Consider the following 13,071-nt stretch of genomic DNA (forward strand, 5'->3'; position numbering starts at 1 on the left):
TAAATCCTCATTATATTCCTTACTATTCAATTTTTAATCCTTAGTTACTCTATATTTTTATATAAGTTATTTGCATATATTTTTGAATACTATCATTTATTTCAGAAAATAGCTGTTTCGTCATGCATTTAAAAATTTGACGGAAATATAAAACCATCAAAATGATACTCTTCATCACGTTCAACGTCAAGAATTTCTAGCAAATATAGGTCTTCTATTTGTTTTAAAATAATGTAATTAGTTGAAAATATTAATTAGATTTTTTTTTTTTGAAGATATAAACACAAACAAAAGTAAGCAGTATAATGAACTTTTTTAGACTACGATGCCTAGTAACTCTACGGCATTCCGAAACATATGCAAAAACACTTATGTATAAACCTTTCACCAATGAGAGTAGCCAACAAAATCTTATGTTTTTACTACATACCTAGATATTTAAATGTATATAATAAAAGTTTTAAGTTTAAATCTTAGTAAATCAATCAATTATCAAATATATTATAAGGCTAGACAATTAAAACAAAATATAAATATAAACTAAAATCAATGAAGCACATAAATAAATACATATTTGCATTACAATTCATTTATAAGAAAATAATTTAAATAGTTAATATCATATTAATATGCTTTACAATTGTCAAGGAACATAATCTATCTTTTAGTGTTAATGAATACTGAAATTATCATTCTTATATACAGTTCTATTACATCGTAAGCATTTAGTGTAATCTGAAATTTATTTAATGAATATTAATGTGGAGATCCTAAATCCTCACGATCGAGGGGTATTTATCTACTACTCTACTAAAGTTATAAGATCACCGATAATTTAATAAAATATTTATCATGTATGAACTATTTATGCATATACAAATGCAGATAATAGGAGAGTTGAATATGTTTTGCGGCTTTGCTGATAAAGATATCTAGAAAAAAAGACGACGTTAACTTCATGCTACAAGGATCGTCTTCTAGTTTTTCGAATGACAGGAGAGACTCAGAAATAATAATGGAATCGGAAGTGAGGATGAAGTGTCTAGAATTACAGAAATAATATAGCCTTATAAATGCACTCAGTGTCATGGATATGAGTTGTTTGTTTGTTATGTGCATCAATGAACATTTAAGGATTCAAATCAATGAGAGTTTTCTTAGAATATTAGGAGACGAAATAAGTAGACTTTGGAAGGAGTTTCAATAGAAGAGATGCAGATGAAGGATGATAAGTCTCTTTGTTCCTAACTTAACATTTCATTCCAGTATTACTACTCTTAATTAAGCATATCCTCAGTTCTTATAGATGTATAACACGATATAGAGGGTCAGATGTGTATTTGAACCAATGTATGATGAATTAACAGATTTGGACGTTAAAGGACATCTGTACAATGATTTATACTTCCATTAAATGAGATATCCATCTAGTAAGGCGCAATAACCCTTTCTAAAGAGATGATATCCCTGGACATGATGGATATCCCAATATCATAAATACATAGGTGTTGAATGGAACTACGAGTTGACTAAGACCTATATATTTGTATGTTCAGTGAAAAAGATCCATTCCAAACCTTCTTATTGTAATATATATATGTAATTAATTTGATGACTAAAGTTTATCACAATAAACATTATATTTCTTCCTCCTTCACCCGATGAAGTAGTTTGTTTGTAGGAGGTTTTGAGACATTTCTTCATTCTCTCTTGCTTAGATATTATTGACTCGTTATTTAAATTATACGAATTAGGTATGCTGAAATCCAAAATAAGTATTTATTCAATTTAAAATATGTTCGAGGAGTAACAACATGATTTACTCATAGGATATATCCGTTTTTGAAAACTCCATCTGAATAAACTAACACAATACGACCGAGAATGAGAGATTTCTAGACATTAGCTAAAGAAAATAACTTTGTCTGATAAGGATTTCTTATATTAAAAAAGTTCAACTTGATCATATATATGTTCTCTAGTCCAGCATTATTATTTTTGACAATTTCTTTTTTCAATTTGGATATACGCTCCTAATAAACAGATTGATTCTTTTGTTAATCCTTTTCAGAAATTGAGTGCTTGTCATATCTTCCACTCGAAGTTGTTGCACCTTGAATATCATAGAATATGTAAGTTTAAATTTAGACTCAATTCTAGTAGGTATTCCGAGCATCATTCTTTGAAGTTCGTCTGATTAATAAAGTTTGTCTTTCACTAGAATAATGACAGTGCCTTAAGACTCGTTGACCAGCTCTTCCTGCCATTTGAATATATTCTGAGGGTAAAAGATTCTTAAATTCCTTACCATCATTTTTTTATATTACAAAAAATTACTGTTCAAGTAGGGATATTAATTCCGACAGAAAATTTCTCAGTAGCAAACAAAAGCTTGACAAATCCTTTCTGAAACAACATTTCAATCAGCTCCTTTAGAATTGGAATACCTCGCTTCAATAGCTCTGTGACCTTACAAACTTGAGGTAAAACGCAATCCAAGCCTTTCAAAATGTTGATATGATCATTTATGTATACTATGTCTTTCAGTCTCAGTACATAAATCAAAACTTGTCAACATGCAAACATTTTGATCGCATCTTTTTATACTTAAGGTAAAACCAACAACAGTCAGTTTATCCTGCCTATTAAGATGATCAATTAAAGTTGTTCCAAATATTCTTGTCTTGGTGCAAATTCAATCCAGCAGACTTGGATCCATAACTTTTTTTAGCGGAAAGCTTTTTGCGATTGTTCATCGCTTCTACAGCCTTTTTAGGGATGAGTACATAATCAAGAATCTTTCATCTTTAGTTTTAGCGTTATTGGACGTATAAAGGTAATGTTCCAGTGGAACGGGTCGCTTAAAAGTAGAAATGGCATTGATTTTCTTTTTCTTCATTCGTCCTACCCAATCAGCGAATTCCATTGTGTTAGGTACAGTGGCTGAGAGCATAATTATGATAACATGACTTGGAATGAGAATGAGAACTTCTTCCCAAACAACACCTCGTTGTTCGTCATTAATGTAATGAATCTCATCAAAGATCACATATTGTAGATCACGTATGATATTGCTTCCATTGTAAAGGAATAAACGAAGAACTTCAGTCGTCATAATCAAGCATGAAGCTTCTGAATTGATTTGATTATCTCCAGTAATAAGTCCAACATCTTTAAATTCATTCTAGAAGAAGAAAAAGTAGGAGCATAAGAATATAAGAAACATAATTAAACAATTTAATATATTACGCTGAATTCTCTAAACTTCTGATTGGATAAGGCTTTAATGGGAGAAGTATAAATTGCCCTGGTTTTATGCTTTTGTGAGAGTGCAACTGCATATTCAGCGACAACCGTTTTTCCAGCCGAGGTATGAGCAGCAACAAAGACAGACTCATTTTTCTCTAACTTTAAAATAGCTCTTTTCTGAAAAGTGTCCAACTCAAATGGCCATGTTTTTGCCATAACAGGGATTTCATCATAGAATTCAACATCCGCAGACTTGGAGATATCCACAACATTAATCCACTCTGAAGTATTCATTGGAGCCTTAGCTTTAACGTTCCAATATTCTTCTATTTTAATCAACTTATCTAAAAATGAAAAGTCCACTGTTTCAGAGTCGATCAATTTGTCAATTTCTTGCATTCATGTTATACCTTTGACAACATTTTCTTCGGAGTTGTTGTCTTCTTTATCCTTTGGAGCGGTAGGCAGTTTAAAACTGAATTTCAAGGGTTCGTCTTTGAAGGGATCACTGTTTAGAACATCAGATAAATTGATTTTTTTAGGTTTGGATTTTCCAGTTTCAAAACTGACGCCTTCCGTGAAGCCTGAGGGAATGGTAAGTAGTTCATCAAATAGAGATGAGAGATCCTAATCAACATCTTCACACGAAAATAGTTCTTCAGGAAGTTTTTCATCCAGTCCTCCCGGCCAAAATGGAAGATTGTTGGTTTTATGCATTGGCTTTTGGGGGCCTTTGTCTGTGGCTCGCTGTAGAAAAATAAATTATGCCTAATGAAAATGAAAATATTATCCTATAAATTACATGTAGAGATGTGGAATTAGAAGCATTTGCTCCTGGTTCCAAAACAGGTATTTCAATAATTTCAAGATCCTCAAATTCCATATAATCATCAAGTGTTCTCCTATGACCCAGAGTGAAAAGACCAGGGGCCGACTGTGTGTGGACAAGGATTGAGTGATCCAACTCATCATCCAGTTTGGCATAGCGAGTCACATCTTCAAGGAAATCCCTATGGATATGAAGATTGTGTAGATCAAAGAAATATTTGTTCGAGATCCTCTCCACGAGATCCGGAACGAGCTCGGCGTGATCCTCCTTTTCCATGGTGGTAAGTGAGAGTAATAACTAATAAGCAGGTACGTTATAGGATTTCAAAAAATTTAGATTTGGAGGAGATAATTACCTTTATTTGATGTAGATTTTTCTTTTGATTTCAGTGATGCCCGTATTTTAAATATTTATACAATAGAAACGGAGTAATTTGATGGCTTTCGATTTGGAATTCCGACCTACCTTCTCATCGTTTTTATTCAATGTTATTGTTTGTTTATTTGGCTATGACGTATGTATTATGATACGATATCAACGACATAAATTTTTATAAATATACTAAATTATTTCGTTTAAGGACTGTGCTTAAGAAAATAAATTTATAAAGGAAAGAGGAATGTGCTGTATTATATTTAATATGTATTATAAGATTTTCTTCATAAAATAATAAAAATTATAATTATTATACATGTATTAATATAACTTCACATTTATATTATCTAAAGTATCTAAATAAATAAATAAGGAAGTAACAAATTAAAAAACAGCATATATATTTAAACAAAATTACAACTTCGAAAATATATTTGATGATCCGACAATAGAATTATTTATAATTCATTTTATTTATTCTTGGAAATCAAACAATACCTTGAAAATAAAAATAATAGTAGTAATTAATTAACATAATTTGAAGCGTATAAATTAAACTACATAATATATTTACAAAAAAAGTTATCTTCCAAACATTTTAATTAATTGGAACTATAAAAATTACTATTGCTATGATAGTAAAAAAAAATCCCCTACATATTTACATTTCTCAAATATGGTAAGTGCTTCATGAAATTTTGTCAGGTGATGATAGATGATAGTTATAGCTTTTTAACATAAAGTAGAAAAATGGATCTAAAGAAATTACTTCGAAAATATCAACGATTATCCGTGACTATAGTTAATATTATTATTTTTATTACATAAAAATTTCTTCTTCTAAATCTTTAAATTGTAGAAGCTGCCTATATAATTATTGTTGTGTCTTGACGAGGTTGAGGAGACACAAACTATTTTAAAGATGGATAGATCCAGGACGACCGAGAGAAGTGAGGAGAAGGAAAGGCGTGGAGAAATAATACACGAGGTTGTTTATAGGAACATATATATTATTATAATTACAAAAACCTATTCTAATACATACATAAAATACACAACTATTTATACTTAAAATCAGGTAAAAAAAAATCTACTTTAAATATAAACATATATATACAAGAAAATATGAGAAGAGAAGATGAGGGAAAAAACACTAATACTTATTATATACTGTGAATCTTGATATTTTCTTGAATAACATTATTTTTATCATTGAGTTCTAATCATAAAGCTATTACTATCTGGAGGAGCACAAATTACAACCACGCAACCTGTTTTGGTGAAAACCATCATTTTTGATGATAAACTCCATTTGGTGAACTCGTATGAGCATTTTAGAATTATGAAGCTAGATCATTTGTCGTAATTTTAATTTTATATAAATATCACGTTGTATTTTAAGCAACTCTTTTATTATGGGATAATAGTTGAAATCCTAAAAAAAATTGTATTTGAGCAAAAAATAATGGATTGACTTAATGTATACAGTTCCAAATCAAAGGTTTTCTAAAGAAAAACATTATTAAACTAATAATATAAAATGATGAATTTTTCTTTCAAAAATAAATGGTCAACTTCAGATCGGCTTTGTACAAGATTATGTATTAAGTTTCATTCAAAAAATATAAATTATTATATCCTCTCTTGATCTTTGATCATGTAATTAATTCATAACGATGATTTCGTATTTATCTGTTAGTTGCCTAACAGAAAGGGATAGAAACTTCATACAGACTGTATCGATTACTCATATCCACAATTCATGAGCTTAGAAGGATTTAAGTAGTGTAATTTTAAATAATTACATTTAATTGAGTCGGGAGTTAGTAAAGTCGTTTTTATTTACGCACGAAGTTGATTTCATTTTGAATCAGTTTTATTCAAATAGTATGAAAAATTCCCCCATTTATGTTGGATTGATAATGTAGTTAGCTCATTAAAATTAACTAAGTTCTGATGTTTAGTGCCGACATTGAACAAAATGAAAACTTCTGACAGACGGTTTCAATCTCCTACATACCCATTCATGAGCATAAAAGGATCAAAATAATGTAATTTTAGTAATTAGGTACATCTGATTCTCAAGAGTAATATGTATTTGCAAACAGATTCAAATGGATTTGGAACATAGAGAATGTGCATTATTTGGAGTCGCAAAATTTTAAATAGCTGCACTCGGAGTCAGAAACTCTAAATATACAAAATCAAACTCTAGAAACGATACAAATCAGTCTTTATGAACGGACTATGTTCAAAGTTAATATTTTTTATAATATTTTCAAGCAATTGGAAATTGCAAACAAAATGGGAAAGTCTACTTTGAACAAACCACGTCATTATTGAAGCGAAAAGAGAAATATAAATGCATTTTTATTTTAAATAATAGATAAATATAATTTAGATTTTATCCTACTCAGTTGTATGTATAAATATATTTTAGTATCTAGAAAAAAAGGTTAGACTCGTGTATGTCTAACTATGATGAGTTTTATAATGACTCATCAAGAATTCTAATTCTGTAAAAGAAATAAAGCAGGAACCACAATGGAATTTTTTAATCTTCTCATCAACAGTTTCAATATGGCTCTTCAAGTCTTCAGAGTGTGTAAAAGAACTAGAGCAGTCACTACAAGGGATTTTTTTAATCTTCCCATGAACAGTTTCAATATGCTTCTTCAAGCTTCCAGATCGAGTAAAAGAACTCGAGCAGAAATTACATTTGATTTTTTTTATCTTCTCATTAATATTTTCAATATGTGGCTTCAAGCTGACAGATTGTACAAAAGAACTAGAGGAGTCACTGCTTTTAATTTTTTTTATATTCTCATGAACAGCTTCAATATGCCTCGTCAAATTTCCAGAGAGTGTAAAAGAACTAGAGCAGTAACTACATTGGAATTTTTTTATCTTCTCATGAACACTTTCAATATGCGTCTTCAAGTGTCCGGATTGTGTAAATGAACTAGAACAGTCACTGCATTGGTATTTTTTTATCTTCTCATGAACACCTTTAATATGCGTCTTCAAGTTTCCAGAGTGTGAAAAAAAACTAGAGCAGTAACAACATTGGAATTTTTTTATCTTCTCATGAACAGTTTCAATATGCATTTTTAAGCTTCCAGATTGTGAAAAAGAACTAGAGCAGTAACTACATTCGTATTTTTTTATCTTCTCATGAACACCTTTAATATGTGTCTTCAAGTATCCAGAGAGTGTAAAAGAACTAGAGCAGTAACTACACTGGTATTTTTTATTTTCTCATGAACAGCTTCAATATGCGTCTTCAAGTGTCCGGATCGTGTAAAAAAACTAGAGCAGTAACTACATTGGTATTTTTTTATCTTCTCATGAACAGCTTCAATATGCGTCTTCAAGTGTCCGAATTGTGTAAAAAAATAGAGCAGTAACTACATTGGTATTTTTTTATCTTCTCATGAACAGCTTCAATATGCTTCTTCAAGTCTCCGGAGCAAGTAAAAGAACTCGAACAGTCACTACAATGGAATTTTTTTATCTTCTTATGAACAGCTTCAATATGCCTCGTCAAGTTGCCAGAGAGTGTAAAAGAACTTGAGCATTCACAACATTGGAATTTTTTTATCTTTCCATGAACACCTTCAGTATGCTTTTTCAAGTCTCCAGAGCTTGTAAAATGACTAGAGCACTGATTACATTTGAACTTTTTAATCCCCTCATGAACACTTTCGATATGTTGCTTCAAGCTTCCAGAGCGTGTAAAATAACGAGAGCAGTCCCTACATTGGTATTTTTTTATTTTCTCATGAACAGCTTCAATATGCCTCGTCAAGCTTCCTGATTGTGAAAAATTTCTAGAGCAGTAACTACATTTGAATTTTTTAATTTTTTGATGTACTCCTTCAATATGCTTCTTCAAGCTTCCAGATTCTGTGAAAGAACTAGAACAGTGACTACATTGGAATTTTCTCTTCTTCTTACGATCCCCTTCAATATCCTTTTTTAAGTTTCCAGAGTTTTTAAAAGAACTAGAACTCATTTGAATTCATAATAATTAATAACACCGTTCTATTAACGTGAAACGAGTAACACAAAACCAAGATACTTAATTAATAATTACAAGATGGGTAGGTTACAAATATCAAAAACAACTGAATCAAGGACTTTAAATAGGTTTCTGCAATGTATATTGAGTGTAGAACTTTGTTCACACGAAAAAAAAACATATATTTGTTGGATAATCACTAAGGCATTACTTATTGCACTTTTTCTAAAACGAAGATTGAAATTTTTTCTCATTCTTTCTCAATAACTGACGTCACTTTGAATTTATCGATCGCAAACTCAAATCACGCAACCTGTTGTGAAAAAATATCGTATCGTAATATCGTAGTTATATATGTATAACTACGCTTTTAAATATAATATGCCATTAATACAGTCAAATCAGGGAGCAGTATTAAATCTATTTAATATATACATGTTAGTACCTTATGGATATTAATATTGTTAAATTCCAAAAGTACTTCTAATATGAAATAATAATTTTCTTAAAGTTTTAATATTTATTCCAGGTATTGACATGAAGAAAATCTTTAAAACAAAAAAAATTCTAATTTTTTTTTCAAATGAATGAACTTATCGCAACAATAGACAACAGAATAATCCCCACTAATGTTTTGTTCCATAAAGAAGAAAGTTGTACTATATATTATGCAATTAAAGTGGAAAACGGTTTTTTTTAACATAGAATTTAGTCTGTAAAAAAAGATGACTTTTGCAATAAAATATGGGCAATTAAAAATTCCAAACAAAAAAATTATTCATATTAGCTCTGATGGCAAAATTATAAATTCTTCCAAAGTTGTTAATCTTTTAATGTTTTTGAAACACAACCTAGACCAAAAAAACTCCGTCAATTTTTGATAATATCTTTTAGATATATTAGATGAATATTTAAATAAATATACGCCGAATATTCATTTAGAATTTATAAAAGAGCAAATAGGGCTTAGTTCGAAGCAAAAAAAAAAATGCAAGGCGATACTCTACGCAAGTGTTGGGGCACTGCTGCGTTGTGGCAAACAACAATTCCAGTTTTATATGAAGAAATAGTTTCTTCTGGAAAATGATTTTGCCCACTACTAAGCATTTAAAAAGAATCTCAAGTTTTTCAAAATTTGGTTCAAATATCGACAATTCAACTTATAATTACCTTAACTATAGAATATCTACATTAAAACCTAAGGATAAATAAGTATCAATTCTTATCGACGAAGTGGATTCCTCCCAGCGTGTGGATTATTCAAATGGGAAATTGTATGGTTGTGGAAATAATGGAACTCCAACAAAAACAATATTAGGTTTCCTTATAATAAAGTGTTTTGGGAAAATATAGCGACATGGTTGCAATGATGCCCATTGTTACTATAAATTAATCGCCTATAAAATACTATTTCTATAAAGTATTGGAAATTATAACTAAAATTGGATTTAATACTGTAGCTGTTATACTAGATGGGCATTCAGCAAATGGAAAATTTTACTTTGATGAACTACGGATTAACAAAATCATCCTTATACATTGAATCCTTTTTCTGCGGAAGAAGAAAAAATATTTGTTTTTTGATCCAGTTCACCTTTTCAAAAATTTCTACAATAACTATTTATGCCGACGATTTTTTAACTAGGCTTGCATTGAAGATGGAAAAGTACTAGCTGCCAAATTTGACAACGTCTAATCAATTTCTAAAAAAGAACTTGGCATGGGCATTAAATATGCTCTTAAATTATCACATCAAGTCATTAATCCCCACCCAATTGAAAAAAACTAAAGTTAACTTGGCAGTTAGTTTTTTTTTCATGAATCTACAATAAACTCATTAAACTATTATGGAAATAAAGATGTAAAGAATCGAAACTATTTCATAACTGCAGAATTTGTAAACATCATTAAAAGATTTTGGAATTGCGTAAACGTAGACTCCGTAGTATCTCATATTAAACTAAGAGATGATAGCTACAAAGCAATTTCCTGTGATGAAAGGGGACAAATTGAATATTTAAATTCATTTGGTGAATGGTTGGTAAGGTGGCAAAACATTTCAAATTGTCGAAATGGTTTGTCAAAAGAAACATTCAAAACAGCAATTCACAGGGCTAAAACTTTGGTGAGGCTGGCTACTTATCTCTTAGATGTAAAAAAAAATACTAGATTCATTTTAATGAGAAAGATAAATAGAACGTAGATTTGAGTGGTATATACAACTTGGTGGAGGATATTATTTTCTAAGTTGTAGGCAATTTTTCGAAAGCAAAAAGAAAAATAGAATAAAATCTTTAATAAGAATTAACATTTCGTCATTTTCATCTCTCAAGGAGGTTTTTCATTAAGAAATGACAGTGGTAAACTTGAAAGATGGTGTAAAAGAATTTAAAAAATTGGTTCATCACATAGATATTTCAGATTTCGACGAAATTGCCGATGTTGAAAGTATACTTTATTATTTGAGCGGTTTCATAGCACATTCAATTTTAAAAAAATTACCTCAGCAATGTTGTAGAAATTTAATTTGTATCACATTGGAAGATGTAACAATAGCGATAGAGGAGACAGGAAAACATCAAATATTAAGTTCATTCTTAGATGTTGTTAATTGAGGAAGGCTTAAAAAACTATCAGACATTTTATATATGGTTACAATGCATTATCATAAAATGTTATATAATATTTTCGAATCAAGAGTGATCATGGAAAAATTATTTAGATTCAGTGCCCCCCCCCCCTAAGACAAGTATTTTTCTACTACAATGGATATAATTATCAAGGAACAAGATAATTTAACTTGGATAGTAGAATCAAAATGTGAAAACGGTCACTATTTGAAAAATTTCATGGATATGATATCCTACAAAATGTTTAACTTGTTCGCGAAAAATCATACATCAAAAATTAACAGCAAAGTGAATTCTTCAAAGAAAAGGAAATAATCTTTTAAAAAAATATGCCAAAAAATGAAAAAGCTGCAATCAAATTAAAAATGTATATTTATTAAGTTCCTTATACTTATAACTTATATAAGAAATAAAAATATTAAAATCTTGTTATAAAAAAACCAAAAAAACCAGACTAATTACTTAAGTAGGTTTTAAAATGCCCAAGTATTTAAAAATACACATAATGACTACAATTTTTTGTATGTAACATGATTATTATTCTAAGTGAATAAGTCTGTAAAATTAAAAATGTAATTTTTTTTTTTGAATAATATTAAGCACAAAATCCTCAGACAAATCCTTAAATGGAGGAAACAATTAGTATGCAGTTGGGACTTTATCGAAATCCCTTTAGTTCATCATTCATCAGTATCTCACTAAGGTCAAGAATTAATTCATGAATAGATGAAGTCTATATTATATTCATTCACTTGAGACTTGAAATATCACGATACAAAACGATATGAGCCTTTCTATTTCTTCGTGAGTCAGTCCATGGTTACTAAGAGGAATACTCCGAGGGTTGAGCTTCTTTATGATCATCATCAGAAACATTAAATGAGAATGAGAGCCAATCAAACGTTATTTAGGAGTCCTTCACGAATAAAGAAGGAAGCAGAGGTAAGGAGATGAAGATATGGATTCCTCTTGGGAAACGAACTTTCTCATGAATCCATAAAATAGATTCACAAATAAAAAGTCGTGAAGTCCAATAAATAATTAGATTATTACCTATAATATAATTATCAAATCAAACAGCTTTCCTTGACACATAGATATACTAAAGATGATTGTTTATGTCAACCTATGTATTTTCGGAAAAGAAGTGCACTCTCCATGTACATGGTACTCCCTGTTCAAGGTAGTGGATATTATTCAGCACCTTGAATACAGTAGACTTAGTTAATGTCTACCATTTTTGATGATAATTCGACTTGATGAACTCATATGTGTAGAAACAGAAAAAAATATCACTTTTTGTTTGAACTTATTCTGTGAAATTAACTTTTTTCCCCAAGATACTGTTCTTTAAATTCTATTAATGATATTTTTCGAATAATTAATTGGGAGACCCGCTATTTAGGATTAGATTTAAACAGAAATATTAAATTATTTAGCAATTTTCCTTTTAGAAAGAGAAAAGAAAATTATCAAATTCAAAGTGAAAGTAGAGTCTACTCTCAATTGGCTCACTCAGTGCCTAAAAATAGGAGAGTCTGGACATTATACAGCTGAAACGTCGTCTGATTCAGAAACTATATCTATAAACCCCTAGCTTAAAAGAATAGAAGTCATTGCTTATTAAAAAGACTAATTTTTCTGAGTGAAAATGCCTACTTTTGGATGCTGGTATAAACATTTTTCATGCACGGATATATAATTTTTTTGATTTCCAAAAGATTTACACTAAAATAAGGCTTGGTTTCGTGTTCTGAGGCGGAAGAACTACAAACCGAAAGGCTCGCTTGTTTTATGTTCTGCTCACTTCAAAGAGGAAGATATTTTTATTTAATAAATCGAAAACGGAGGTATTTAAGACCTGCTCCAATCCCAAGCAAATTTTCCTATTCTAAAGAAATAAAACCAAGAAAAACACTTGATTCCATGAAGTTACATGATCAATCACTTTTTAGCTCAGATAAAAC

At 29.9% G+C, this 13,071-nt stretch overlaps 1 protein-coding gene and 1 pseudogene across 1 annotated transcript; both read right to left on the minus strand.

Annotated features, from left to right (window-relative positions):
- Positions 1-473: 473 nt before the first annotated feature.
- Positions 474-4,354, minus strand: LOC121120296 (superkiller complex protein 2-like; annotated as a pseudogene).
- A 2,452-nt stretch (positions 4,355-6,806) lies between these two features.
- On the minus strand, positions 6,807-8,736 carry LOC121120785 (uncharacterized). The gene is made up of 2 exons (XM_040715661.2): positions 7,862-8,736; positions 6,807-7,710 (listed from the first exon to the last, which is right to left on the minus strand). The coding sequence occupies exons 1-2, from the start codon at positions 8,466-8,468 to the stop codon at positions 6,926-6,928; spliced, it is 1,392 nt and encodes a 463-aa protein (XP_040571595.1). The 5' UTR covers positions 8,469-8,736; the 3' UTR covers positions 6,807-6,925.
- Positions 8,737-13,071: the final 4,335 nt, after the last annotated feature.

Source organism: Lepeophtheirus salmonis, chromosome 6 (assembly GCF_016086655.4).
Source record: "Lepeophtheirus salmonis chromosome 6, UVic_Lsal_1.4, whole genome shotgun sequence".
In the NCBI taxonomy this organism is placed as follows: Eukaryota; Metazoa; Arthropoda; class Copepoda; order Siphonostomatoida; family Caligidae; genus Lepeophtheirus; species Lepeophtheirus salmonis.